General features: G+C 42.5%; 1 protein-coding gene and 1 long non-coding RNA gene across 3 annotated transcripts; both read right to left on the bottom strand.

The window, feature by feature from the left end:
* Window positions 1-653: 653 nt before the first annotated feature.
* On the bottom strand, window positions 654-1,906 carry LOC146608758 (uncharacterized). The gene is made up of 3 exons (XR_014905111.1): window positions 1,785-1,906; window positions 1,549-1,693; window positions 654-836 (listed from the first exon to the last, which is right to left on the bottom strand). It is a non-coding gene; the product is annotated as an uncharacterized LOC146608758 (long non-coding RNA).
* A 3,747-nt stretch (window positions 1,907-5,653) lies between these two features.
* Window positions 5,654-15,956, bottom strand: LOC146608757 (uncharacterized). Of its 2 annotated transcripts, XM_085348228.1 has the most exons (5): window positions 15,879-15,956; window positions 12,900-13,289; window positions 11,291-11,410; window positions 9,748-10,782; window positions 5,654-5,701 (listed from the first exon to the last, which is right to left on the bottom strand). In XM_085348228.1, exons 1-5 carry the CDS (start codon window positions 15,954-15,956, stop codon window positions 5,654-5,656), a joined length of 1,671 nt encoding a protein of 556 aa, XP_085204354.1. The 2 variants fall into 2 exon arrangements, with proteins under 2 accessions (XP_085204354.1, XP_085204355.1); XM_085348229.1 differs by lacking the exons at window positions 11,291-11,410; window positions 15,879-15,956 and adding an exon at window positions 13,665-13,781 and having other exon boundaries at window positions 9,748-10,786; window positions 12,901-13,289.
* Window positions 15,957-23,211: the final 7,255 nt, after the last annotated feature.

Raw genomic sequence — 23,211 nt, 5'->3', positions numbered from 1 at the left:
ACAGGTGGCTATATATATGCTTCTATTCATAGCTGAAGTTTTAGTGTTATTAAATTGCTGATTTTTGTATCATATATTTGATGGAATATTCTTTAAAGTCGTTTCATTCTATTGCTAAAATATGTTTAGGCTGCATTTAGGCTGCAAATCATTTTCTTTTAGAACGGACGTGAATTGTTTTTTTTTTTCTTTGATAACCAGTGACTGTTTCAGTTGTCAGCAGAGTATGTTTTAACCATGCAACCACTCTAGTGGCACTGAATGAAAAAAAAACTGACTGTGATGCATGCTACATGCATTCTACAATACAACATATATCTTTAAAAAACCAGGCCCACCAGTTCTCTCTTTCATTTTTACCATACTTTTTACAAAGGTAATAACAAGACAGAAATCTGTATTTTCACCTTATAAAACATGTTAAGTATCAGTGCATCAAAACTGAAACACAGTCAAGAATGACTTGAATTTAAAAACTATTCTCGCATTTTTATTAGACATGTGCTGAGAGAAGACACTTTCTTTTCCCGCTCACCACCTCTGCACAGGCTGTAACTTTATCTGTAACTATCAGAATTCCTGAGGACAGTCCCAGGACACTATAGAACAAGCAGGACTCAAAGTCTGAATAATTATATTTATTTTATGTCCCAGTGATGTTTTTTTTTTTTCAACATCCCATTCAGCTGCACTTCTTTTGTCTTTGTGTGATCTGATCAGTGAAATAAAACTGTACATAAGAGCAGTTAAACACGTGTCAGCAGAGCAGACGACTGTATTCAGAGAGGGCCGAGGACTTTTTCACACCATCCCAGATACGAGCTGCATAGTGAAACCTGTGAAAACAAAGAAAGTTAAGACAGGAAACAGAGGGATAAACTTAAACGAAATCCCAATAATGTCTCAAGATTTCACAAAATTACAGTGACATAGTACAAAGAAGAAAAAAATCAAAAATTTTATGCATTTCTGCACCAACCTTAATTATTAACACTTTTACTTTCTTTATATGGCATGGAAATATGTTTCTTTTCACTGTAGTATTTCATTTTCAATTGATATTGTTTTAAGCATGTTCAGAAAAAAATTAACCTGATATCCCACAGCAAGAAATATTTTTCACTACTCTGAAAGTTTTGTGCTTGTAGGTACATGCAGCAAGTTGCACCTCAGAAAACTATTTCACAACAAACCACCAGCGCTCATTTTCTGTTGTTTACAAAAAACAAAACAAAAAGACAGCAGGTTGTAGTCACTGAAAGTAAAGGGAAGCAGAGAGACCCCTCATCTCTAATAGATATTTTGCATTTCTTCCACAGGGATTAAAAACTGTTTCTATGAGAGTTCAAAAACAATGACATTTATGATGGCTTTGTTGAGCAAACCAGTTTAAAACATAAAACTGATTCTCACCCTGGGTGCAGGATGTATTTACTTGGTTGTCTCACTTTTTTTTACCATGGATTAGTCACCTACACTTTTTGAATAGTGGAATATGAATAAAATAATTATTCATTTATAAATAAATAGTACTGATATGATGTTTACCAGTTTTTCTCAGTGAGAATAGTGTGTGACAGCTGACAGCGGGGCATGGCCAGTATTTGGCTGCGGAGTTTTGAAACCATGGTGGAAAAGGCCGGGTGTCCTCTATAGCCGGGGAGCAGAGAGAACAGTGGGTACGTTCCTGACCCTAAACAACGTACAAAGATTCATTTATTTTTCACACAACACACGAGATGTCACTTGAGTTTTACCTTATGAGAAGAATAAATGTTTGTAACCTGCTTTGGTCAAATTATCCTCCCCGTCATTTTCCTGCACAGGAAGCAAAAACATATTGACCTCGGTTGTCAGATAGTCCTGCCCCAGGCCTGGGAAGACATTGCAGTCAAGCATGGATAATGTTCCTGAGAATAAAACACATGTTATAGTTGTGGCCAGCCTGTTAATCCACTTCAGAAGTGATGCTTTGTTTACAGGACTACAAAACCAAACACATTCACTAAAAACCTCAGACCTCTACATTGGAGAGACCAAACAGCCACTTCACAAGCGCATGGCACAACACAGAAGAGCCACCTCCACAGGACAAGACTCAGCAGTCCATCTGCATCTTAAGGATAAAGGACACTCTTTCGAGGATGCCAATGTTCACATTTTGGACAGAGAGGACAGATGGTTTGAAAGAGGAGTGAAAGAAGCCATCTATGTCCACTGTGAGCGACCATCTTTGAACAGAGGCGGGGGTTTACGACACCAACTCTCTGCCATCTATAATCCAGTTTTGAGATCCCTTCCCAGACGCCTTAACGCCCACTCACATCCTGGGCCATCTGACCTCAGGAATTTGCATGATAAGGTGGGGCCAGGTTTCACAATGAACACACCCGAAACTCTGGCTGATTGGGACCCACACCCAGTTTCACACCTTGGCTCAGGCGATTAGAGGATCATCAGGGGGTCCTTTTGTCCCTCTGTGGGGGGTTACTCCCACTAGGTTTATATCTGGGACTCTCCACCATTTGACCTTAGAACTGAAGAAGCTTGAGAGGTGAAACGTCTTCAAGCAACTTAAAGAAGTCCAGACGCTTTTCTTTGCAAGCTCCTTTGACTACGATGACCTGGATGACTGAGAACCTTCACAGACCTAACATCTATGTTGTTTATGTTGACATGGCATATGAAAATTTCTTATCTATAATATTAACTATTTACAATTTGGAATTATTTTGATTGGGATATCAAAATAACTTACAAATACAAAATACAATGATCAGTGACATAAAACAAATTGATTATTATGAGGTGAGTAGATGAGCCAAGCAGGTAGTAATAAGACTAATAGTACTAATGTAAGATATCACAGCATAACAGTAACCGTAGTTAGTGTGTGAAACACTTGTACAGATGGCATTAGGTAAAGTACATGATTACAAAAATGCACACGATTGTTTAAAAATAATAAATTGCATAAATATAAGAAACCTTCCTCTCAGTGAGTGAGTTGTCTCATCGTGATTCGCGTATATGTATATACGTACATGCGATCGCATTTCTTAAATTTCTGTATTCTTTTTAACAGATGAGCTGGATGACACTGCACAGGTTTGGAATACACACTCCATCAGGCCATCAACAAACATCAATATCCCCAGTGGTCGACCTAATGTAATGTATACATTACCTGAGCTCTACGGGACAAGAGACTTCCTTTGCCCCACTGAAGAAGAACATGTTGAAATGTGTAAAACTGAGTGTGTTTTTCAACTGACCAAACCATGTGACCCCGATGTATATGAACTGTGCAATATCATCATGACTGAGTCCCATCTGACTCCACCAACAGACCCATTTCAGGCTGTGAACTTGTACATGCATTTAAGAGAGAACATCATGGCATTAGTGTAAATTGCATACACTGCAGCAGAGAACATTTCTCAAAATTGACCTGTGCTATATGTGAGAAAGCTAACTTCTGGATGTTAAACAGACTGTAAACTGTAAGCTTTCTAGTACACAGTCATTTATGAGAATATCTTATATAGAAATATTTATTGTTGTGTTCCAGGAGGGTCAGTGAAGTAAAGTATAAAGAGGAGTCTCTGCCTGTTAATGATATTCTGAGTGTTCTTTAGCACAAAAACATTGTAATGTTCTGTCAAATGTTATCAAGTTCCATGTCTATGTGTATTACTTCGAATTACTTTAACTGTGTATTTGGCTTGATACATGGATCAAAACATAAGACACATCTTAATTTAATGTGTTAGGAGTTTTAATGTACAGTGTTTACTCAGATAATGGTGGTTTATGTTGAGTATTTTGTAATAATTGAGTTGAGTTTTTATTTACACCATCTCTATTTGTTAATGATGGGAATGTTTAGTTGTTGATGTTGGCTAGAATACTGTTTAAAATCGAAGAGATATGCTATTATGCCTTGTTGCTTTATATATATCATAACGCCAACTGTCACATTGGCAGGCTACATGAAATGGTACTAAGGGGCATCATAATCTGAGAGGGGACACCTTGGCATTTTTCTGAACTCAAGTTTCTCTGACTAAAAATATAATTATTTTATGTCATTTTTGCTTCTTTTTTTTTAACTATTTATTCTGATTCCAGAAGAGCTTTAGTTTTTTTAATGTTGGTTAAACAAAACTGAAAAAATAAAGAACTAAATTGAGACCTTTTGAACTCTTAGAATTTCTAATAGATATAAACATTCTTTTTTGGTCACTGAATTTATCTGAAGCTTATTTTATCAGCTGAATAACAAATTCTTTGCACCCACCTGTTCTGTTACATTCGAATGCTATTTTTGCAAAACTCACCACTTCTGAAAGGATGATATGTGTTGTTGAACTACCGGACAAATAAACTGAAATCTAATCAATTTCTAATTTTTTTTTGGACTATGTAGTACAGACAACTAAAAAATTGCAAATGACAAAAGCATATCGACAACATCTGTGTATTGACTGCCTGTGTTCCCAGGCACTTTAATTTCAGAGAAGGGTAGTCAGAAGTGCATAATCTGTCAAAAATGTAGCAATATTTTATAATTAACAATATATACTATTTAATCTAATTAGAAATCCTGGCCTACAATCTTGTTTATCCAAGAAACTGTTAAATCTGATTATAATTGCTTGTTAATTTGTAATTATATAAGACGGTATAAAGAATTGTGAATCATCTGTATGTCACATTATGGCAAAGTCCTTTCAAAAAAAATAACTTGTGATGGCAATATGATTTTTAACAAAACAACTAGTAAACATTTTGGAAGCTAATCAAGGGAAAATAGGACTTATTGTTACAAGATGTTTATAGGCCACATCAGCTTTAAGAATTTGTAAACAGGATCTTATCATTAACTTTCAATAACTTCTTTCGCAACCATAGTGACATTCTTTACTAATATTAATGGACTTTTCACCCTAAAATCAAATTTACACATTTTTCTGTTCGCTAGCTGTAGTATTCCTTAATCCACATTGTTTTAGTGTGAGTTGCCCAATTTTAGAGATATTGACTGTACAAGCCTACCCTTCTCTTGTTTCACATGGTACTTAATGCTTAGTAGCAATGTCTTTATGTAGACCTTATGTAGCTTCATGTTGTTTTTCAACAAGGAAGAGATCTCTACAGCTAATATCTCCCAAAACTAGGCAACTCACAACAAAACATTCTAGATGGATAAACAGCAAGCCAATGTGTGTCACTGTGGGGTATGCAGGTGTGTTGACAGAACGTACCCAAAAGCAGACAAGGAGAGAGAGAGGATAATGAACTTAAAACAAAAGAGAGCCTTTATTCTGGCTGATGGCAGGAGTAAAAGAAAACAATGACAATGTGTACAGCAAATTTTGATGTGATATGTCTCTCTAACGCTAAACACAAACCTTGTTTTCAACAGAAGTTAAAGATGCGGTCATTTTCAAAGAATTTTAAACAATAAAGAGTCCTTGTGAAATCTGACCTAACATACAACTAAACCATCAGAAAATTAAATTTGTGACTGCTTGTTATACGGCTGAATATATCAAATGCTTCAATGACAAAAACAAGACAGAATTTATGAACTCAAGGATAATCATACAAATAACAATTACAGCTGTAACCATTAGTACACTCATCAAGTTCAAATGATGTCCATTTCAAAGTAATTGCTGGAAAGGACATTGTCGAACTCTGCTGCTGCTGCAGGATTGCTCTCCCCCCGCTTCAGGACACCTACACCAGGAGATGCCGGACTAGAGCAGCGCAGATACTGAAGGACCCGTCCCATCCTGGCAACAAACTGTTCCAACTTCTGCAATCTGGTAGAAGGTTCCGCATCTTCCGGGCAAGGACAGAGAGACTCAAGAGGAGCTTCTATCCCCAAGCCATCCGTGCCCTAAACACACACACCCGCCCGCTCACATCATCTATAATTGACTGAGACAGGACTCTTCCAGACACTAAACCAAGGCACAATGTACATTTCAATTCCTTTAATTTTAAATATGTTCATATTGTCTATCCTGTAAAATAGTCAGATGTCTATTCATATTAATGTACAGAATTCACCTGCTTGCTGCTACTACTGCACATTCACCCAATGTATATACTACATATAACACCCAGCACGCCCCTGCGGGCGGTTTATCCTTCAAGCTCGGGTCCTCTACCAGAGGCCTGGGAGCTTGAGGGTCCTGCGCAGTATCTTAGCTGTTCCCAGGACTGCGCTCTTCTGGACAGAGATCTCCGATGTTATTCCCGGGATCTGCTGGAGCCACTCGCCTAGCTTGGGAGTCACCGCACCTAGTGCTCCGATTACCACGGGGACCACCGTTACCTTCACCCTCCACATCCTCTCGAGCTCTTCTCTGAGCCCTTGGTATTTCTCCAGCTTCTCGTGTTCCTTCTTCCTGATATTGCTGTCATTCGGAACCGCTACATCGATCACTACGGCCGTCTTCTTCTGTTTGTCTACCACCACTATGTCCGGTTGGTTAGCCACCACCATTTTGTCCGTCTGTATCTGGAAGTCCCACAGGATCTTAGCTCGGTCATTCTCCACCACCCTTGGGGGCATCTCCCATTTTGACCTCGGGACTTCTAGGTTATACTCGGCACAGATGTTCCTGTACACTATGCCGGCCACTTGGTTATGGCGTTCCATGTATGCCTTGCCTGCTAGCATCTTGCACCCTGCTGTTATGTGCTGGATTGTCTCTGGGGCATCTTTACACAGCCTGCACCTGGGGTCTTGCCTGGTGTGATAGACCCCAGCCTCTATGGATCTTGTACTCAGAGCTTGTTCTTGTGCTGCCATGATTAGTGCCTCTGTGCTGTCTTTCAGTCCAGCTTTGTCCAGCCACTGGTAGGATTTCTGGATATCAGCCACCTCCTCTATCTGCCGGTGGTACATACCGTGCAGGGGCCTGTCCTTCCATGATGGTTCCTCGTCTCCCTCCTCTTTCTTGGGTTTCTGCTGCCTGAGGTATTCACTGAGCACTCGGTCAGTTGGGGCCATCTTCCCAATGTATTCTTGGATGTTCCTTGTCTCATCCTGGACTGTGGTGCTGACACTCACCAGTCCCCGGCCCCCTTCCTTCCGCTTAGCGTACAGCCTCAGGGTGCTGGACTTGGGGTGAAACCCTCCATGCATGGTCAGGAGCTTTCTTGTCTTTATGTCAGTGGCTTCTATCTCCTCCTTTGGCCAGCCTATTACCCCAGCAGGGTACCTGATCACGGGCAGGGCGTATGTGTTGATGGCCCGGATCTTGTTCTTACCATTCAGCTGACTCCTCAGGACTTGCCTGACCCTCTGCAGGTACTTGGTGGTTGCAGCCTTTCTAGCGGCCTCTTCATGGTTCCCATTTGCCTGCGGGATCCCCAGGTACTTGTAACTGTCCTCTATGTCTGCAATGTTGCCTTCTGGTAGTTCAATCCCCTCAGTTCTGACTACCTTCCCTCTCTTTGTTACCATCCGACTACACTTCTCCAGTCCAAACGACATTCCAATGTCATTGCTGTATAGCCTGGTAGTGTGGATCAGTGAATCGATGTCTCGTTCACTCTTGGCATACAGCTTGATGTCATCCATGTACAGGAGGTGGCTGACAACTGCTCCGTTCCGTAGTCGGTATCCGTAGCCAGTCTTGTTAATGATCTCACTGAGGGGGTTCAGGCCTATGCAGAACAGCAGTGGGGACAGAGCATCTCCTTGGTAGATCCCGCACTTGATGGTAACTTGTGCTATGGGCTTGGAGTTGGCCTCTAGTGTTGTACGCCACATCCCCATTGAGTTCCTGATGAAGGCTCTTAGGGTCCCATTGATCTTGTACAATTCTAGGCATTCCAGTATCCAGCTGTGGGGCATTGAGTCATAGGCCTTCTTGTAATCAATCCAGGCAGTGCACAGGTTGGTCAGTCTGGTCTTGCAGTCTCGGCTGATTGTTCTGTCTACCAGTAGCTGGTGTTTTGCACCTCTGGTATTCTTGCCAATTCCTTTCTGTGTCCCACTCATGTATTGACCCATGTGCCTGTTCATCTTAGCCGATATGATGCCTGACAGGAGCTTCCATGTAGTACTGAGGCAGGTTATTGGTCGGTAGTTGGAGGGGACCGGTCCCTTCTTGGGGTCCTTGGGGATCAGGACCGTCCGGCCTTCAGTTAGCCATTCCGGGTGTCTCTCGTTAACTAGCAGCTGGTTCATTTGTGCTGCCAGACGCTCGTGGAGTGCAGTCAGCTTCTTCAGCCAGTAGGCGTGAACCATGTCGGGCCCTGGTGCTGTCCAACTCTTCATACTGGAGACCCTTTCTTGGATATCTGCCACTGTGATGGTTACTGGACCCTGTTCAGGGAGGTCGCTGTGGTCTGCCCTCAGATCCACTAGCCACTGAGCATTGCCGTTATGGGTTGCATCCTTCTCCCATATGCTCTTCCAGTATTGCTCCGTCTCCAGCCTTGGTGGTGCTGTTCTCTTATTGTTCCCTTGCCACTGAGAGTACACCTTTGCTGGTTCTGTGGAGAACAGCTGGTTTATTCTCCTGCCTTCTATCTCTCTGGTGTACCTCCTCAAGCGGCTGGCCAAGGCTGTGAGTCTTTGCTTGGCAGTTTCCAAGGCCTCAGGTATGGACAGCTTGCTGTATTTCTTAGGCACCTTATTTGTCGCACCTTTCTGCAACTCCGTTAGTTGGCTAACCTCCCTCCGTGCTACTTTGATCTTGCCCTCTAGCCTCCTTCTCCATGGAGGGTACTGCCCCTTGTGGCTGTTCAACTTGTAACCAAGCATCTCACTGATCACTGCTGCCGTATTGTAGATCAGCTTGTTAGTGTCGGTAATCGTGGTTGTAGGTATTGCCCGTAGTGCTGCATTAACATCATCTAGCAGACCTTCTGAGGGTACTTCACGTAATCTTGGTAACCGGCTACGGGGGATCCAGGTTTCAAGCTTGGCCATGATCCTATTTTTCAGGTCAGTTCCTCTCGCACTCAACGATCCTTCTCCTATCGCACTTGGGGCTATGTACCCAATCTCGGGTGGGGGTGATGATATCTCCCCCCTGACCTGGCGTCCTGACTCCTCCTTGCCATAGCATTTGTGTTGTACCTCGTCAATCTCTAGCTGTGAGAGCAGTCCCTTCTTTCGAATGTTGGAACACTGAGCTACTAGTTGTTTCGCCGTCATTGTGGATGTTGGGTATCGAAGAATCCATAGGTCCCTCATCCTATTCATGTAGCCCCTTCCGCCGGGGTTACTTGCGTAGTAGCATTCCAACAACGCCCTGTTTTCGTCCCTTGCCCACCGATGCCTTCTTGTTCCAGTAGCCCACTTTTCGTCAGGGTGCCCTGGTTCCTCAACACCTGACGCGGACCTTGTTGATCCGGGCGACGTCCGAGCCGGCATGCCTTCATATTTATCTGTCTCGCTCATGTCTGCGGTAGGCTTGCTTAGCATAGGGGGTCTAGCCTTAGGACCCTTACTGGATACAGACGCCCCAGGCAGGAATCGAACTTGCGATCCTCTGCGATCCTCTGTTCCAAAGGCGTGTAGTTTAACCACTACGCTATCCAGCTGCTACTATATATATATATATATATATATATATATATATATATATATATAATGTTCTTCCTCTACACCCCCCCCAATTTTTTTGCACATGTCGAGGAGCGTGTCAGGCTACATTTCACTGTGTGTTATACTTGTATAACTATGCATGTGACAAATAAAGAACCTTGAACCTTGAACTCTGTGCGAAATTCAGGATAAGAACTGTAAGTGCATGGCACTTCAAGGGTAGCTCCACAGGTGTGAGCAACAGGCCTTCTGTTGAGCCCAGTTTCAGCATTAAAGCACACCAAAATTTTGTCAACACATATCACAGAAGATCCTGTGCAGAAGTGCAGGATTTTTTCAGCTTTGGTTTCATCAGCGTTTTTAACATAACGCTGAAGATGGTTAAATGTTATTTGTTCTCCGTGAGGTAGCATCAATTTTGTTGTTTGAAATAGCTGCACTAGTCTTTTGCCTGTGGCCTTCTTTGTCTCATACAGAGACAACACACTTTCCTTGTCTGCCAGTTTTAGCTGCAGATGTGCCATGGGTGTGGAGAAGCAATCCATTATATACTTTGGCTCTTGGAGAATGGCCTTATGAGCCATTGTTTCAATGGCAGGCTGCATGTTGTTCTTAGGTGGTAGGAAGTGGGAACCCATCCTTGTAAAGAGGTCAAGCAGGTCCTCTTCATCATTTTCATCCATTGTGCCTTGGAGCGCCTTCTCAACAGCTGATCTCTCAACAGGAGGGAGATAGTTGAGAAACAATGCAATCAGAATGTCTACATCAACTGAGTCCATTCCGTGGATGCAAGCTAAAATGAAAGCCCTTGACAGCCTCACTGGAAAGACACCATGGTCTAGTAAGCCTTTCACCCATATCTGCCCAACAGCTTGCCATTCAGCCTCACTAAAGTCTGGCCTCAGCCTTGGAACTCGTTCATTTTCACCTTCACACTGTTCCAAAAATTGCTCCCAAAATGCAGTGTAAACCTCCCTTGACACCCCAGCATCATCAACAGCATTTTCATTTACAAAGTTCATCTTTAAAGTCTCATTCAGAATGCGACTGTCCATAAATACAGCCAAAAGATCATCAACAACTTTTATCCTGTGAATTGATACATGTAGGGGGCTCTGTGGGTCTCCTGAATTTGATGGGGAAAGTTGGTTGCTTGAATCTAAAGGCAAACCTTGTGCGATGAAATTCAGTCCATGGTCCTGAGTAAAAGACAAAACATGCACATTCCATAAGAAATGCAAATGAATTGTACAGATTACACAATATCAATGTTCTGAAAAAGTTTGAAATTTATTTGTCTAATTTTAGTGGGCTGTATATTCCCAAACCATGGTTGCACTGACGATTTATCTATAACATTAATATTGTGGCCTGATGGATGTCCTTGTATGCCTCACAGAAAATTATACAAGTGTTCTTTACATGTATGAGAAGACTCACTTCTGTGCAAAATAGGTAGAGAACACAATAGTGACACCAAAACAATGTCTCACTGCTGTGTTATGTAAATAATTTGATTTCAAGACTAAATTTCCTGTTTAATCTTATCTTAATGTAAAACACTGGAATTGTCTCTCAACTGACAATATCCTTTTAATTCAAATGGACCCACAAACTGCCATATCCTCAGAAAATAGCATGAAATTTTGGCATCTCTACAGTATGTAAAGGTAGGTGTTTATGGTTGCCTGAATTGATCCATCTTACCTGTGCAATCTGGGGTGCTTCCTCCTGTATTGACTGCATATGGGGTGTGGGCAAGCCATTAGCTGAAGACAATGGTAGCAGGAAACCATCCATAGGTAATCCATTTGTGTCAGCATTCTGAGAAGGATGTATTGCATTAATTGACAACAGACACCTTAACCCTTCAAGATTAGAAGACTCTTCTTCAATCTTCTACCTTGGCTTATTCTAAATCATGAATGTTCTTAAAAAGTCTGCAAAATATGTCAATAGGTCTTAAGAAATAGAACAAAAATACACCTCTTTATTTTCAGCCTACATGTCTCACTTACAAGAGTAAAAAGACATATTACAGTGGAATTCCACAGGTTTTTATCAGATCTTGATGTACTTCTTACTACTTAAAATGTTGTATTATTGCTGCAAAAAAAAATCAAGTTTTAAACAAACAAGAGATGAATTCTGATTAATAGAAATCGAGCAATTGTTTCACAGTACTGTAAGTTATTTCTTTTAAAAGAATATTACAGAAAATAACACACATACTTAAATTTTGTCCAAGCAGGAATGCATGATCAGCTTTTTTTAAAATCAGAACTATGCAAGTTACTGAATTTGATTATTAATAAATTTCCATATTTTGTCACACTTAAACCATATCAACCACAACTGTCCATGGTCTTACCCAAGATAAGATAAGATAAGATAAGATAGAACTTTATTAATCCCTCGGGTGGGTTCCTCTGGGAAATTCGATTTCCAAAAAAGCACAGCACCGACAGAAGTTACAGAGTTATACACACACACATATATATAAATACAGAGACAATATAAATAAAATATACGAAGGGGATAAATAGAATAAATAGGAATAAAAATAAAAATACAAGTGAATTGCACATTTCAAGTATTGAGTCTATTGCACTGTTGACTATTTACAAAAGCATTGCACAAAAGGTATTGCACAGTGAGGTGAAGAGGCACTACAGCTTAGTTGTTCCCTCCTTTGTCCTCCTGTTTCCCCTCCCTCTCCCCTCCAGAGAGGAGTTAAACAGTCTGATGGCGTGTGGGACAAAGGAGTTTTTAAGTCTGTTAGTTCTTGTCTTTGGGAGAAGCAACCTGTCACTGAACAGACTCTTCTGGTTGTTAATGGCCGTGTGCAGAGGATGCCTGGCATTGTCCATAATGTCCATCAGTTTCTTTAATGTCCTTTTCTCTGCCACTGTCACCAGAGTGTCCAGCTTCATGCCGACCACAGAGCTAGCCCTCCTGATCAGTTTCTCCAGCCTGGATGAGTCCTTCTTTGCTGTGCTGCTCCCCCAGCACACCACAGCATAGAAAAGTACTCCAGCAACCACTGACTGGTAAAACATCCTCAGGAGCTTCCTGCAGATGTTAAAAGACCTCAGCCTCCTGAGGAAGTACAGTCGGCTTTGGGCTTTTTTATACAGGTACTCTGTGTTGCATGACCAGTCCAGTTTATTGTCCACCCACAGCCCGAGGTACTTGTACTTGTTGACCACCTCCACCTCCTCCCCCTCTATCTGAACCGGCAGTGGACCTGCTCTAGACCTCCCGAAGTCCACAACCAGTTCCTTAGTCTTTGAGGTGTTGAGTTGCAGGTCTGAGATCTGAGATCCTCACTGTTGACATAATTCAGGGTTATCACGACTGTGTCATCACCATCTGCTCTGACAAGATCCTCTTCAGGATTCCATACAACCGTATCCGCTTCGTCTATGTGTGGAAAACAAAATTCCAAATCTTCTGGAAGTTTGTCCCGGGACTCTAGTTTAAAGGATTTGTTAGGAACTATACTGGTCAGATCAATAATTTCAGAGCAGTGGTCAGGGAAATCATGATCACTTGAGTCAGTCTGCTGCCGCTGTCCCACGACAGTGTTTTTAATGTCTGTTGGGGTTGAATGCATATGATGGGATTTTCCTGGACTTTGTGTTGTCACTGCCTCACAGAGTGATTTCAGTTTTTTTGGATTGTGTTCCATCTGGAAATTGTGAATCTGTGAACCAGAAAACAAACACAAGACACAAACGAAAATAATTCAATTATTTTTTCAGCAGCCAGTCATTTTGTACATGTCAATGAATACAAAGCTGTAAGTCTTTCACAGATGTATTAAATGTACCTTACCACACAAGTCAACAACAAATTCCTGGAATAATTTCATCCTACAGAAGTGCAAATATTCGTAGATGTACATAAAGCACTTGAATAAGACAACTCTTTATTGCAGTTGCACAGTCATACCTAGTACAATAGTACAACAAAATTAGAAAATGTCGCATGTTACCACCGAGCACTACTAAACACGACAAAATACAGTAACTTTAAAGTGATCATTATTTGTAATAATAACTTTCTTATTTTAACAAACCTGTTTGCCAGTGTCACTGTCAGATGAATCCCCATGTTCAAGTAGATCTGGGACAAAATCATCTGTCTCACTGTCAAATCCAAGTAATGTCACCGGTGAATCTTCTTCAGTTATGCTGACAGAAAAATCCTCTTCAGATGAGGACTGAACTGTTAACAGTGTTTCATCTTTCTTGCATGTCTTGTTCCTCCACCATTTCTGGTTCTCACTTGACGGTATTCATTACTGCTTAAATGAAGCCATCCGATTTCAATTTTTCTGCAGGTCTTCTCTCCTGCAGTATTTTATTTCTCTGTCTTGCCATCCCTTCACTTTGCTTGTGGAACACACCTGATGAACCACACAGCATTCCTTTGGTTTTTGATCTTACTTTCCGTGTCGCAATTTTATCTCTTAGGTTCTGCAGAAGAGTCTCTTTATCTGTGCTGTACTTAGTTTGTTGACAGAAGGACTGGACAGCTACTCTGTCACCATATGTCCTTATGTATTTTGCCATTTGTCCATCAGTCATGACGAACAGCACTGCCTTATCCACCTGCAGACATAAAACATTAGAGAAATGCTATTAATATACTTTTACTCTAGGAAGCCACACTGGCACACATGGAATACTAACTGTATTAGAATAGAGTTCTTAATCACTGTTCATGATCATTATCAAAAGTTACTCTGTCAACTTCTGTCTTATTACTTTACTGTTGCTGTGTTAGTATTAGTATAGTAATAGTAGTAGATATTTATATACTACGTTACTAAAAAATATTTTGCTAGTAAGGTATAAGTAAGGTAAGTTCCACCAAGTATTTGGTGCCATGGTGTCCATGTTACCATGGTAATGGCACAGCCAGATAACAACATCCAAATTCATGGACTGCAACCTCTTTTTTTTTTAACTTTATTTATCACATTGTCCAAATTCATGGGCTGCATCCTCCTGAGGACGCTTTTGTAGACCGATTATGTCACAGCGATGCGATCCAAATTCATAGACTCCTTTTTTTTTAAATTTGCACAGAAATGTACAACAATTATGGCAATCTCTACAAAGATTCTATTTTAAATTCGTAAACTCCTCCGAATGCAGCGGACAAATGCGTCCTCCTTTTCACCGATTTTTTTTTTTTTTAAATTATTGAACTTTATTAAGAAACAGTATACAGAACATGTATACAACCAGAACAAAATTAACATATGCCAGGGGGTGTAATACAAAGAATTACAAACATTCACTTTTCACCGAATTTGAAGGATGGGTCGGGTGTGTGCTTCGTGGCCCACCATATCCCAGAATTCAAAGTGCGGCCCAGCCAAACTCCAGTTTCCGGTAATGGCAGCCATTAATAAGTTTTAAAATGACCGTTATTAATCTTTCTGGGTCACAAAATAAACTTTTAACATATTTCAGGGGAGAACGTGGGTGTATAAACTTGAAATATCTGCTCGGTTTATCAAGATATCGCATATTTACAAAAGTGCTTCGACGTTTTCCTTGATGTCTGTTACCCACCAGCTTGATAGGTAGCCAAGAGCTCAAGGGTCACTAAAGCCGCCGAGAACGGCACAACTCCCGGCATATTATTTTCAGATCACCACGGACTTTTGCTACTCAGGCTAAACGTAATATATAAAACACTTAGACAACCTAAAAATGTTAATGTTTGGCTTTTTTCAGTGTTTCATTTGTTCGTGAGTAAATCGGTTTGGCTGAGATTAAAGTTATTAGATTAAATTCGATAAAATAAAACTTTATTAATCCCCCAGGTGGGTTCCACCTTGGTTTTACACCGCTTAATCAACGTCAAACAGAAAACTGATTAAACAGAAGTGTGAGATGGTCGAGAATTTACTCCAGTGTCGTCTTATATTTTAGATAGAAAGGAGCAGACGGACGAGCTTATTACACTCCACCGAGACAGCGGTGACGCTAATCAGAAGGCTAGACCGTCCAATTTCCCCAGCCATTTACTTCCGGCCTACCCGACCTTCTGAGGACCCAGCCCACGTAGACCACGAAGCCCGAGTCCTCGGGAGGATGCAGCCCATGAATTTGGACACGATTTGAAATTTCAAAACATATGTGCACGAGTTATGTTTAATGAACCTGAACATATTTACAAGAATTAACATTAAAGGCCTGCATATATGACCTCGGTTTTTCAACAAGTTACTCGCCTTTTGAACCGCGGTGTTTAATGCTTTGTTGTTTATACGTACTTTGTCTTGTTGCATGTGCATGATGTCGTCGTGTGGGACCTCTCTTGACCGCAAGAAATGTTCTAAATCCTCCTCCATGTCCGCACCGTATGGAGCCCCGTACCGTAGCACCGCACCCTTCAACTGAAACGCTATCAAAAAGGAGCAGGATCTTTTGCGTGATCCCGAGTTTGTTTTGCGAGATCTCGCAAAAGTTTTGCGAGATCCCGAGTTTGTTTTGTACGGAGCCCCGCAGGGGACATGGGAGAAAAAAAAATTAGGGAGAAAAAAAAAATTAGGGAGAAAAAAAAAATTAAGACGGACTTTTGCGAGATCTCACAAAAGTATTGCGAGATCTCGCAAAAGTATTGCGAGAGCTCGCAAAAGTATCGCAAAAGTTTTAGCCACATTCTTCGGAGGCCGCCAGCTCGAAGCCGACCGGGAGGTCGAGGCACGATGTGCCGGGAAAGCGGTGTTCCTCCCGGCTGTAGTAGGTCTCGACCGCCCGTTAGCTTCAAGCTAGTGGCCGCCAGCTCGAAGCCGACCGGGAGGTCGAGGCACGATGTGCCGGGAAAGCGGTGTTCCTCCGGGCTGTAGTAGGTCTCGACCTCCCGTTAGCTTCGAGCTAGTGGGTGTCAGATCTCCAAAAACGTTGGAGCACTTTTGCAAGTATGTGATGTCTTGTAAACCGAGCAGGTATCTGACGTTTACACAACTACATTCACGCCTCAAAATATCTTAAAAGTGTATTTTGTGACCCAGAAAGAGTAATATTACAACTAAGTAGCTGCCGCCATTGTTGGAGTTTTGCGAGATCTCGCAAAACAAACTCGGGATCTCGCAATACTTTTGCGAGCTCTCGCAATACTTTTGCGAGATCTCGCAAAAGTCCGTCTTAATTTTTTTTTTCTCCCTAATTTTTTTTTTCTCCCTAATTTTTTTTCTCCCATGTCCCCTGCGGGGCGCCGTAGTTTTGCGAGATCTCGCAAAAGTCCGTCTTAATTTTTTTTTCTCCCATGTCCCCTGCGGGGCTCCGTAGTTTTTGTCTGCTTCCATTTGCCTTTGCACTAGGATGATGTCGGTGTAAATGTGCAGTCATATTCATTGGATTCCCACTAGTGCTGTCAGCGTTAATCTCCTTAAAATGACATTAACGCCATAATGCGGCAAATCTGTTAACGAGTTACTGCGGATCGGTAGATTAGTTCAGCCATATTTTCTTTATGTCTTATTAATTTGATAACCCATAATATTGACTATCGCGTACACACAGTGTTGGGGAGTAACGGAATACATGTACCGCCGTTACGTATTTAAAATACAAAATATGAGTAACTGTATTCCGTTACAGTTACCGTTTAAAAAGGTGGTATTCAGAATACAGTTACTTTGTTGAAATAAATGGATTACACTGCGGTACTTTCCTGTTTCATATTGTCGCGGGTCAGGACTGTTTGGGTTTTGTTTGACAGCTGCGTTCTGTTGTTCCAGGCGGCAGCGTTACGGTTGCCATGGTTACAGGGCGACGCTCTCTCTCTCTCTCTCTGCGACTGTGTGTTTCCTGGGTGAGAGAGCGCCTTTTCGTTGTTGTTGTTGTTGTTGTGCTAAGCTAATAGGCAGAATGCTACAAGCATAGCTCTAAAGAATGTAGCATCATGGGCAGTGTAGTCCGTGCTGCAGGGAGAATGGACTGCCATACACGTTATGGGTCTGTGAGCGAGGAGGGAGAAAAAGGGGAGTGGAAAGGTACGAGTTGTCATCGAGGAAAAACGGGAGCTGGAAGCATGTAAATATAATAACAACCACTTCAGCCAAGAAGAGTGCCTGACGAGCCCAGTTGTAAGTAAACTATTAAGACTCGACTGTACACCGTGTTCGTGTTTTCCTCCGAAAACAATTGGAGCAGTCTTTCAACGCCTCTCTCTGTCTCTCGCAAGAAAAGTTGACCCACACAACAAAGTAAAGCTATTTTTCGGCTACGAGCCGACAGAGACCCCGCCGTATTAGTCAGAGGTCCCTTTACTACAGTTCGGAGACGCGGACCTTCAGTAATAGTAATAAATCACACAGCAATAGTACATTCACGTTGTTGTAAAAAGCATGATAATATATTAAGTAATCCAAAGTATTCAGAATACGTTACTGTCATTGAGTAACGTAACGGAATACGTTACAGAATACATTTTGGGGCATGTATTCTGTATTCTGTAATGGAATACATTTTAAAAGTAACCTTCCCAACACTGCGTACACATACATTTTAAGAATGTATTCATATGTGTGTTTATGCCAGAACATCAAACAAATCTTATATGAGTTTGTATTAGATTATTATATAATTATTATATAATCTAATATAATAAATTAGATTATAATATAATATATTATAATATAAATACTCTAAATAGATTATATTAGAGTAAATACAATCTGCAAAAAAAAAAATGCAAATCACCCAAACCTAGCTGGACCAATAATGCCCATGATCAGTGTATTTACACTTTTGACTCTACATCATCATCTGGTTGTGTGTTAGTCACACAAACTTGAAAGGCAGTTAGTAGGTGACAGTTCAAGAATAATGAGTACACTTTGCACTGTAAGCACTCCTTCACTAACTCTGTGCTATTCTGTTTACACATAATTCAGGAACAGGCATCAGGAACAGGCTACGGGCTCGCGCACACCGCGCACCCATGCCCAGTATCCTGCTAGCCAATGTTCAATCCATCGAGAACAAGCTTGATGACCTCAGAGCCAGAATCAAGTTCCAGAGAGACATTCGGGACTGCAACCTCCTCTGCTTCACCGAGACTTGGCTGAACCCAGCGATACCAGACCACGCCGTGCAGCCGACGGGGTTCTTTTCGGTTTACCGCATGGACAGGACAATGGAGTCGGGGAAGAAAAGAGGTGGTGGAGTGTGTTTGATGGTGAACAACAGATGGTGCGACAGCACAAACATCTCCCCACTCACACGCTCTTGCTCGCCCAATCTGGAGCTTTTGATCGTTAAGTGTCGCCCTTTCTATCTCCCTCGGGAATTCACTGCGGTCATTGCCTGCACTGTTTACATTCCGCCTCACGCGGACTCGGACACTGCCTTATGTGAGCTACATGAGGCTCTCACACATCAACAAACACTTCACCGAGATGCCGCACTCATTGTTATGGGAGATTTTAACAGAGTGAATCTCAAACGGACATTTCACAACCTTCACCAGCACATCAACTGCCCCACCCGGGGCACGAGGACATTAGACCACTGCTACACCCCGTTCAAGAACTGTTACAAGGCTCAACCCCTGCCAGCATTTGGAAAATCGGACCATTCCGCCATCTTCCTCATACCTGCTTACAAACAAAGGCTAAAGCAGCAACCACCAATCAGGAGGGAGGTCGCTCGCTGGACGGACCAATCGGTGGCCGCGCTGCAGGACGCACTGGATGACGCAGACTGGGACATGTTTCGGCGCAGCTCTGATGACATCAACATGTTTACGGAAGCGGTTGTGGGATTTATCGGGAAACTAGCGGACGACACAGCAGAAAGAACTATCATCCGAACGTTTCCCAACCAGAAGCCGTGGGTGGATAAAAACATCCGCGACGCTCTGAGATCACGCACCGCTGCCTACAATGAAGGGCTTGTCTCCGGTAATATGGACCTATACAAGGCTGCGTCCTACAACGTGCGCAGCGCGGTCCGAAAGGCAAAGCGGAGCTACGGGGAAAAACTAGAGTCACAGCTACGACAGTGCGACTCTAGGAGCCTGTGGAAAGGACTGCGGACTATAACGGACTATAAACGACCAGCTTCTTCAATGATGAATGCCGATGCTTCACTGGCTGATGAGCTGAACACGTTTTATGCTCGCTTCGACGCCGCAGCAATTAAAACAACAAACGGCTGCGCGCGCTCGGAGTGCACCAGTGAAGAAAATGCATTCGTCATCACAGAGCATGCCGTGAGGAACACCTTCAGGAGGGTGAACACCAGGAAGGCAGCAGGACCAGATGCAATCCCTGGCCGGGTCCTTAGAGCCTGCGCTGATCAACTAGCACCGGTGTTCACGGAGATCTTCAACCTCTCCCTGGCCCAAGCTGTGGTTCCCACGTGCTTCAAACAGTCCATTATTGTTCCTGTTCCAAAGAAACAACAGCCCGCTTGCCACAATGACTACCGTCCAGTAGCACTGACTTCAATTGTGATGAAGTGTTTTGAAAGACTGATGAGAGATCACATCACTTCTTCACTTCCTCCCACCATCGACTCACTTCAGTTTGCTTACCGGACTAATCGTTCCACAGACGATGCCATATCTCACCTGCTCCACACATCCCTGAGTCACCTGGACACTGGCAGAGGGAATTATGTTAGGATGCTGTTCGTGGACTACAGTTCAGCATTCAACACAATAATTCCCTCTAAGCTTTTCACCAAGTTGACGGATCTAGGACTCAGCTCATCACTGTGTCAGTGGATCCTCAACTTCCTCACAGACAGACCCCAATCAGTGAGGGTGGGAAAACAAGTCTCCCCCTCCATCTCACTCAGCACTGGAGTGCCTCAGGGCTGTGTTTTAAGCCCCCTGCTGTACTCACTGTACACTTATGACTGTGTAGCCACATCCGACACCACCTCCATTGTCAAGTTTGCTGACGACACTGCTGTTGTGGGCCTGATCTCCGACAACATCGAGACGGCCTACCTGGAGGAGATTAGGAACCTGGAGACCTGGTGCCAGGAGAATAACCTCCTCCTAAACATCAGCAAGACTAAGGAGCTGATCGTGGACTTCACTACAAAGCAGGCGAGGAATTACAAACCCCTCATCATCAGTGGCACGCCAGTGGAGAGAGTGGACAGTTTCCGATACCTGGGTGTCCACATCACTCAGGACCTGTCATGGTCCTGTCACATCAACACCCTTGTTAAGAAAGCCCGTCAGCGTCTCTTCTTCCTCAGAAGACTTAGAGACTTTCATCTGCCACTGAAGGTGCTCAAGAACTTCTACTCCTGCACCATCGAGAGCGTCCTGACGTCAAACATCTGCACCTGGTTTGGGAACAGCACCAAGCAGGATAGACGAGATCTGCAAAGGGTGGTGCGCTCGGCAGAACGCATCATTCAATCAGAGCTCCCTGACCTGCTGTCCATCTACACCAAGCGGTGCAAGTCCAAAGCTAGGAAGATTATGATGGGCCTCTCCCATCCCAACGATGGACTCTTCTCACTGTTGAGGTCTGGGAAGCGCTTCCGCTCCCTTAAATATCAAAAAAGCACCTCACAGAACTTGCGACATGGCGTAACTCAGACCATAACCGTAGCACGTGGCAGCAGTACGTGTCACGTGATAGAGCGGCTGTGTGCATTTGTAGCCTCACTACCAAACCAGCATTTCATCTCCGAGGAAGTCATCCCAGAGAGAAGTAAAGCAAGTGTGTAAGTTCATCTAGGGTTGCCAACTCCCTGAAAAATAAATAAGGGACACCTCGTGGCCAGGGCCGGGCAACCCAGTTGTCTTCACCCTTCCCAGTGTGGTAGCTCTTTTTTTTGTGTGTGAAATTATTTTTTAACCATTTGACTTGAATTTGATTTAAGCAGATGCATATTCTTTGTGATATGACCATATGGGAAACAAATGATCATTTAGCCATTTATTTTTAACTCAAAATGACAACATTAACACAGTAAAACAGGTCTCTTTCTTAAACAGAAGCCTGTCATGCTTAGCTTTTGAGAATATAAATGGTAAATGGCCTGTATTTATATAGCGCTTTACTAGTCCCTAAGGACCCCAAAGCACTTTACATATCCAGTCATCCACCCATTCACACACACATTCACACACACTGGTGATGGCAAGCTACATTGTAGCCACAGCCACCCTGGGGCGCACTGACAGAGGCGAGGCTGCCGGACACTGGCGCCACCGGGCCCTCTGACCACCACCAGTAGGCAACGGGTGAAGTGTCTTGCCCAAGGACACAACGACCGAGACTGTCCAAGCCGGGGCTCGAACCGGCAACCTTCCGATTACGAGGCGAACTCCCAACTCTTGAGCCACGATCGCCCCGAGTAAGTAAGTAAGTCTTTCTTTAAAAGAACTCTGTCCTGCTTAACTTAAAATTATATAAATTAATAGAAAACAATAGAACGAAAAATATTCTTATAACAGTGCACATATAGTGCATTTAGTACAATTGGCTTCAGTTGAGGTATTATTTCAGCTTTTCTAATGCTAATCAGCTGCTCCTGTTTGTAAACCCGCTTGTTCCCATGATTACGCATCTTAACTCATCATCATTATTCATCTATGTATTACTTTTATGTATTAGTCATCTATTTGTTGTAATCATCTATCCTTGCAGTTGTTTCTTACACAAAATAAATTATATTATCACACTTCTGGCCACATAGCGCTGATATTCACTGCACATGCCCATATTAACCTTAACCAGAGGGTTTAAAAACAAACACACCAGTGTTTACATACCAAAAGCACTTTGTTAGCCTTTACAGAGCAAAGCTATGGATCAATGTGCAGTGAAGAAAAATCCAGGTGGCCAGTCTGTCCTTTCCTAACCAATCACAGAGCTCCTTACATTGTTGCGCTGGAGAATAACTAAATATAATATAAAGATGATATTGAAAATAATCTTTTGTAGAGTCACTACTTAGTGGGCAGAGGACAGTTATCACTTTGCTGGATGCTTTAAAGTCGCATGTTCTGTATTTGCAGATTAACAGGATATTAACAGATTAACAGCTTTCATTAGACTTCATATGATAATCAACAGTGAAGTGTTTCTCTTTCAGTGTTTATTCTTGCTCATTGAATGATCTCTGTTCAGATAATATGCTGCACTCATCTCATGTTTCTTTAAATACGGCATCACTTGTCCAGCTGTCAAACTCTGAAAGAGTTACAGTTTCACCACTGAGCACTTTGAATGGTTATTCTTTTATTTAAAAGCACTTATTCTAGCTGCATCATCAATACAACAAAAACTGTGACTTCAACAAAAATGTATCTAAACATATTTAGGGGGAAATGTTCCTACACCCCTCATGTAAACGTTACACCTCCAAAAGGGAGAAATAATCAGAATAAGGCGTAATCATTGTCTTGATAATAATGACCATGAAAATGAAACTAGGCCTACCTTTAGTTCAGCACACTCAGTGTTGCATAAAGACATGCGAACATGCCATCATCCATTCTGGAGCCTACTTTTAAAAAGAGCGAGCTGTTTATTCTGGCTGAGTAGCAAACAGAACCAACCATGAAAACCTAAACTGGGAAAACACTCGGAAACCTTGAACACTGGGAATATGGAGACACAGGGG

This window comes from Diplotaxodon limnothrissa, linkage group LG23, assembly GCF_057381915.1.
Source record: "Diplotaxodon limnothrissa isolate DT_005_m linkage group LG23, D_limnothrissa_male_GT1.1, whole genome shotgun sequence".
Classification (NCBI taxonomy): Eukaryota; Metazoa; Chordata; class Actinopteri; order Cichliformes; family Cichlidae; genus Diplotaxodon; species Diplotaxodon limnothrissa.
This window is presented reverse-complemented; position numbering and strand designations above follow the sequence as displayed.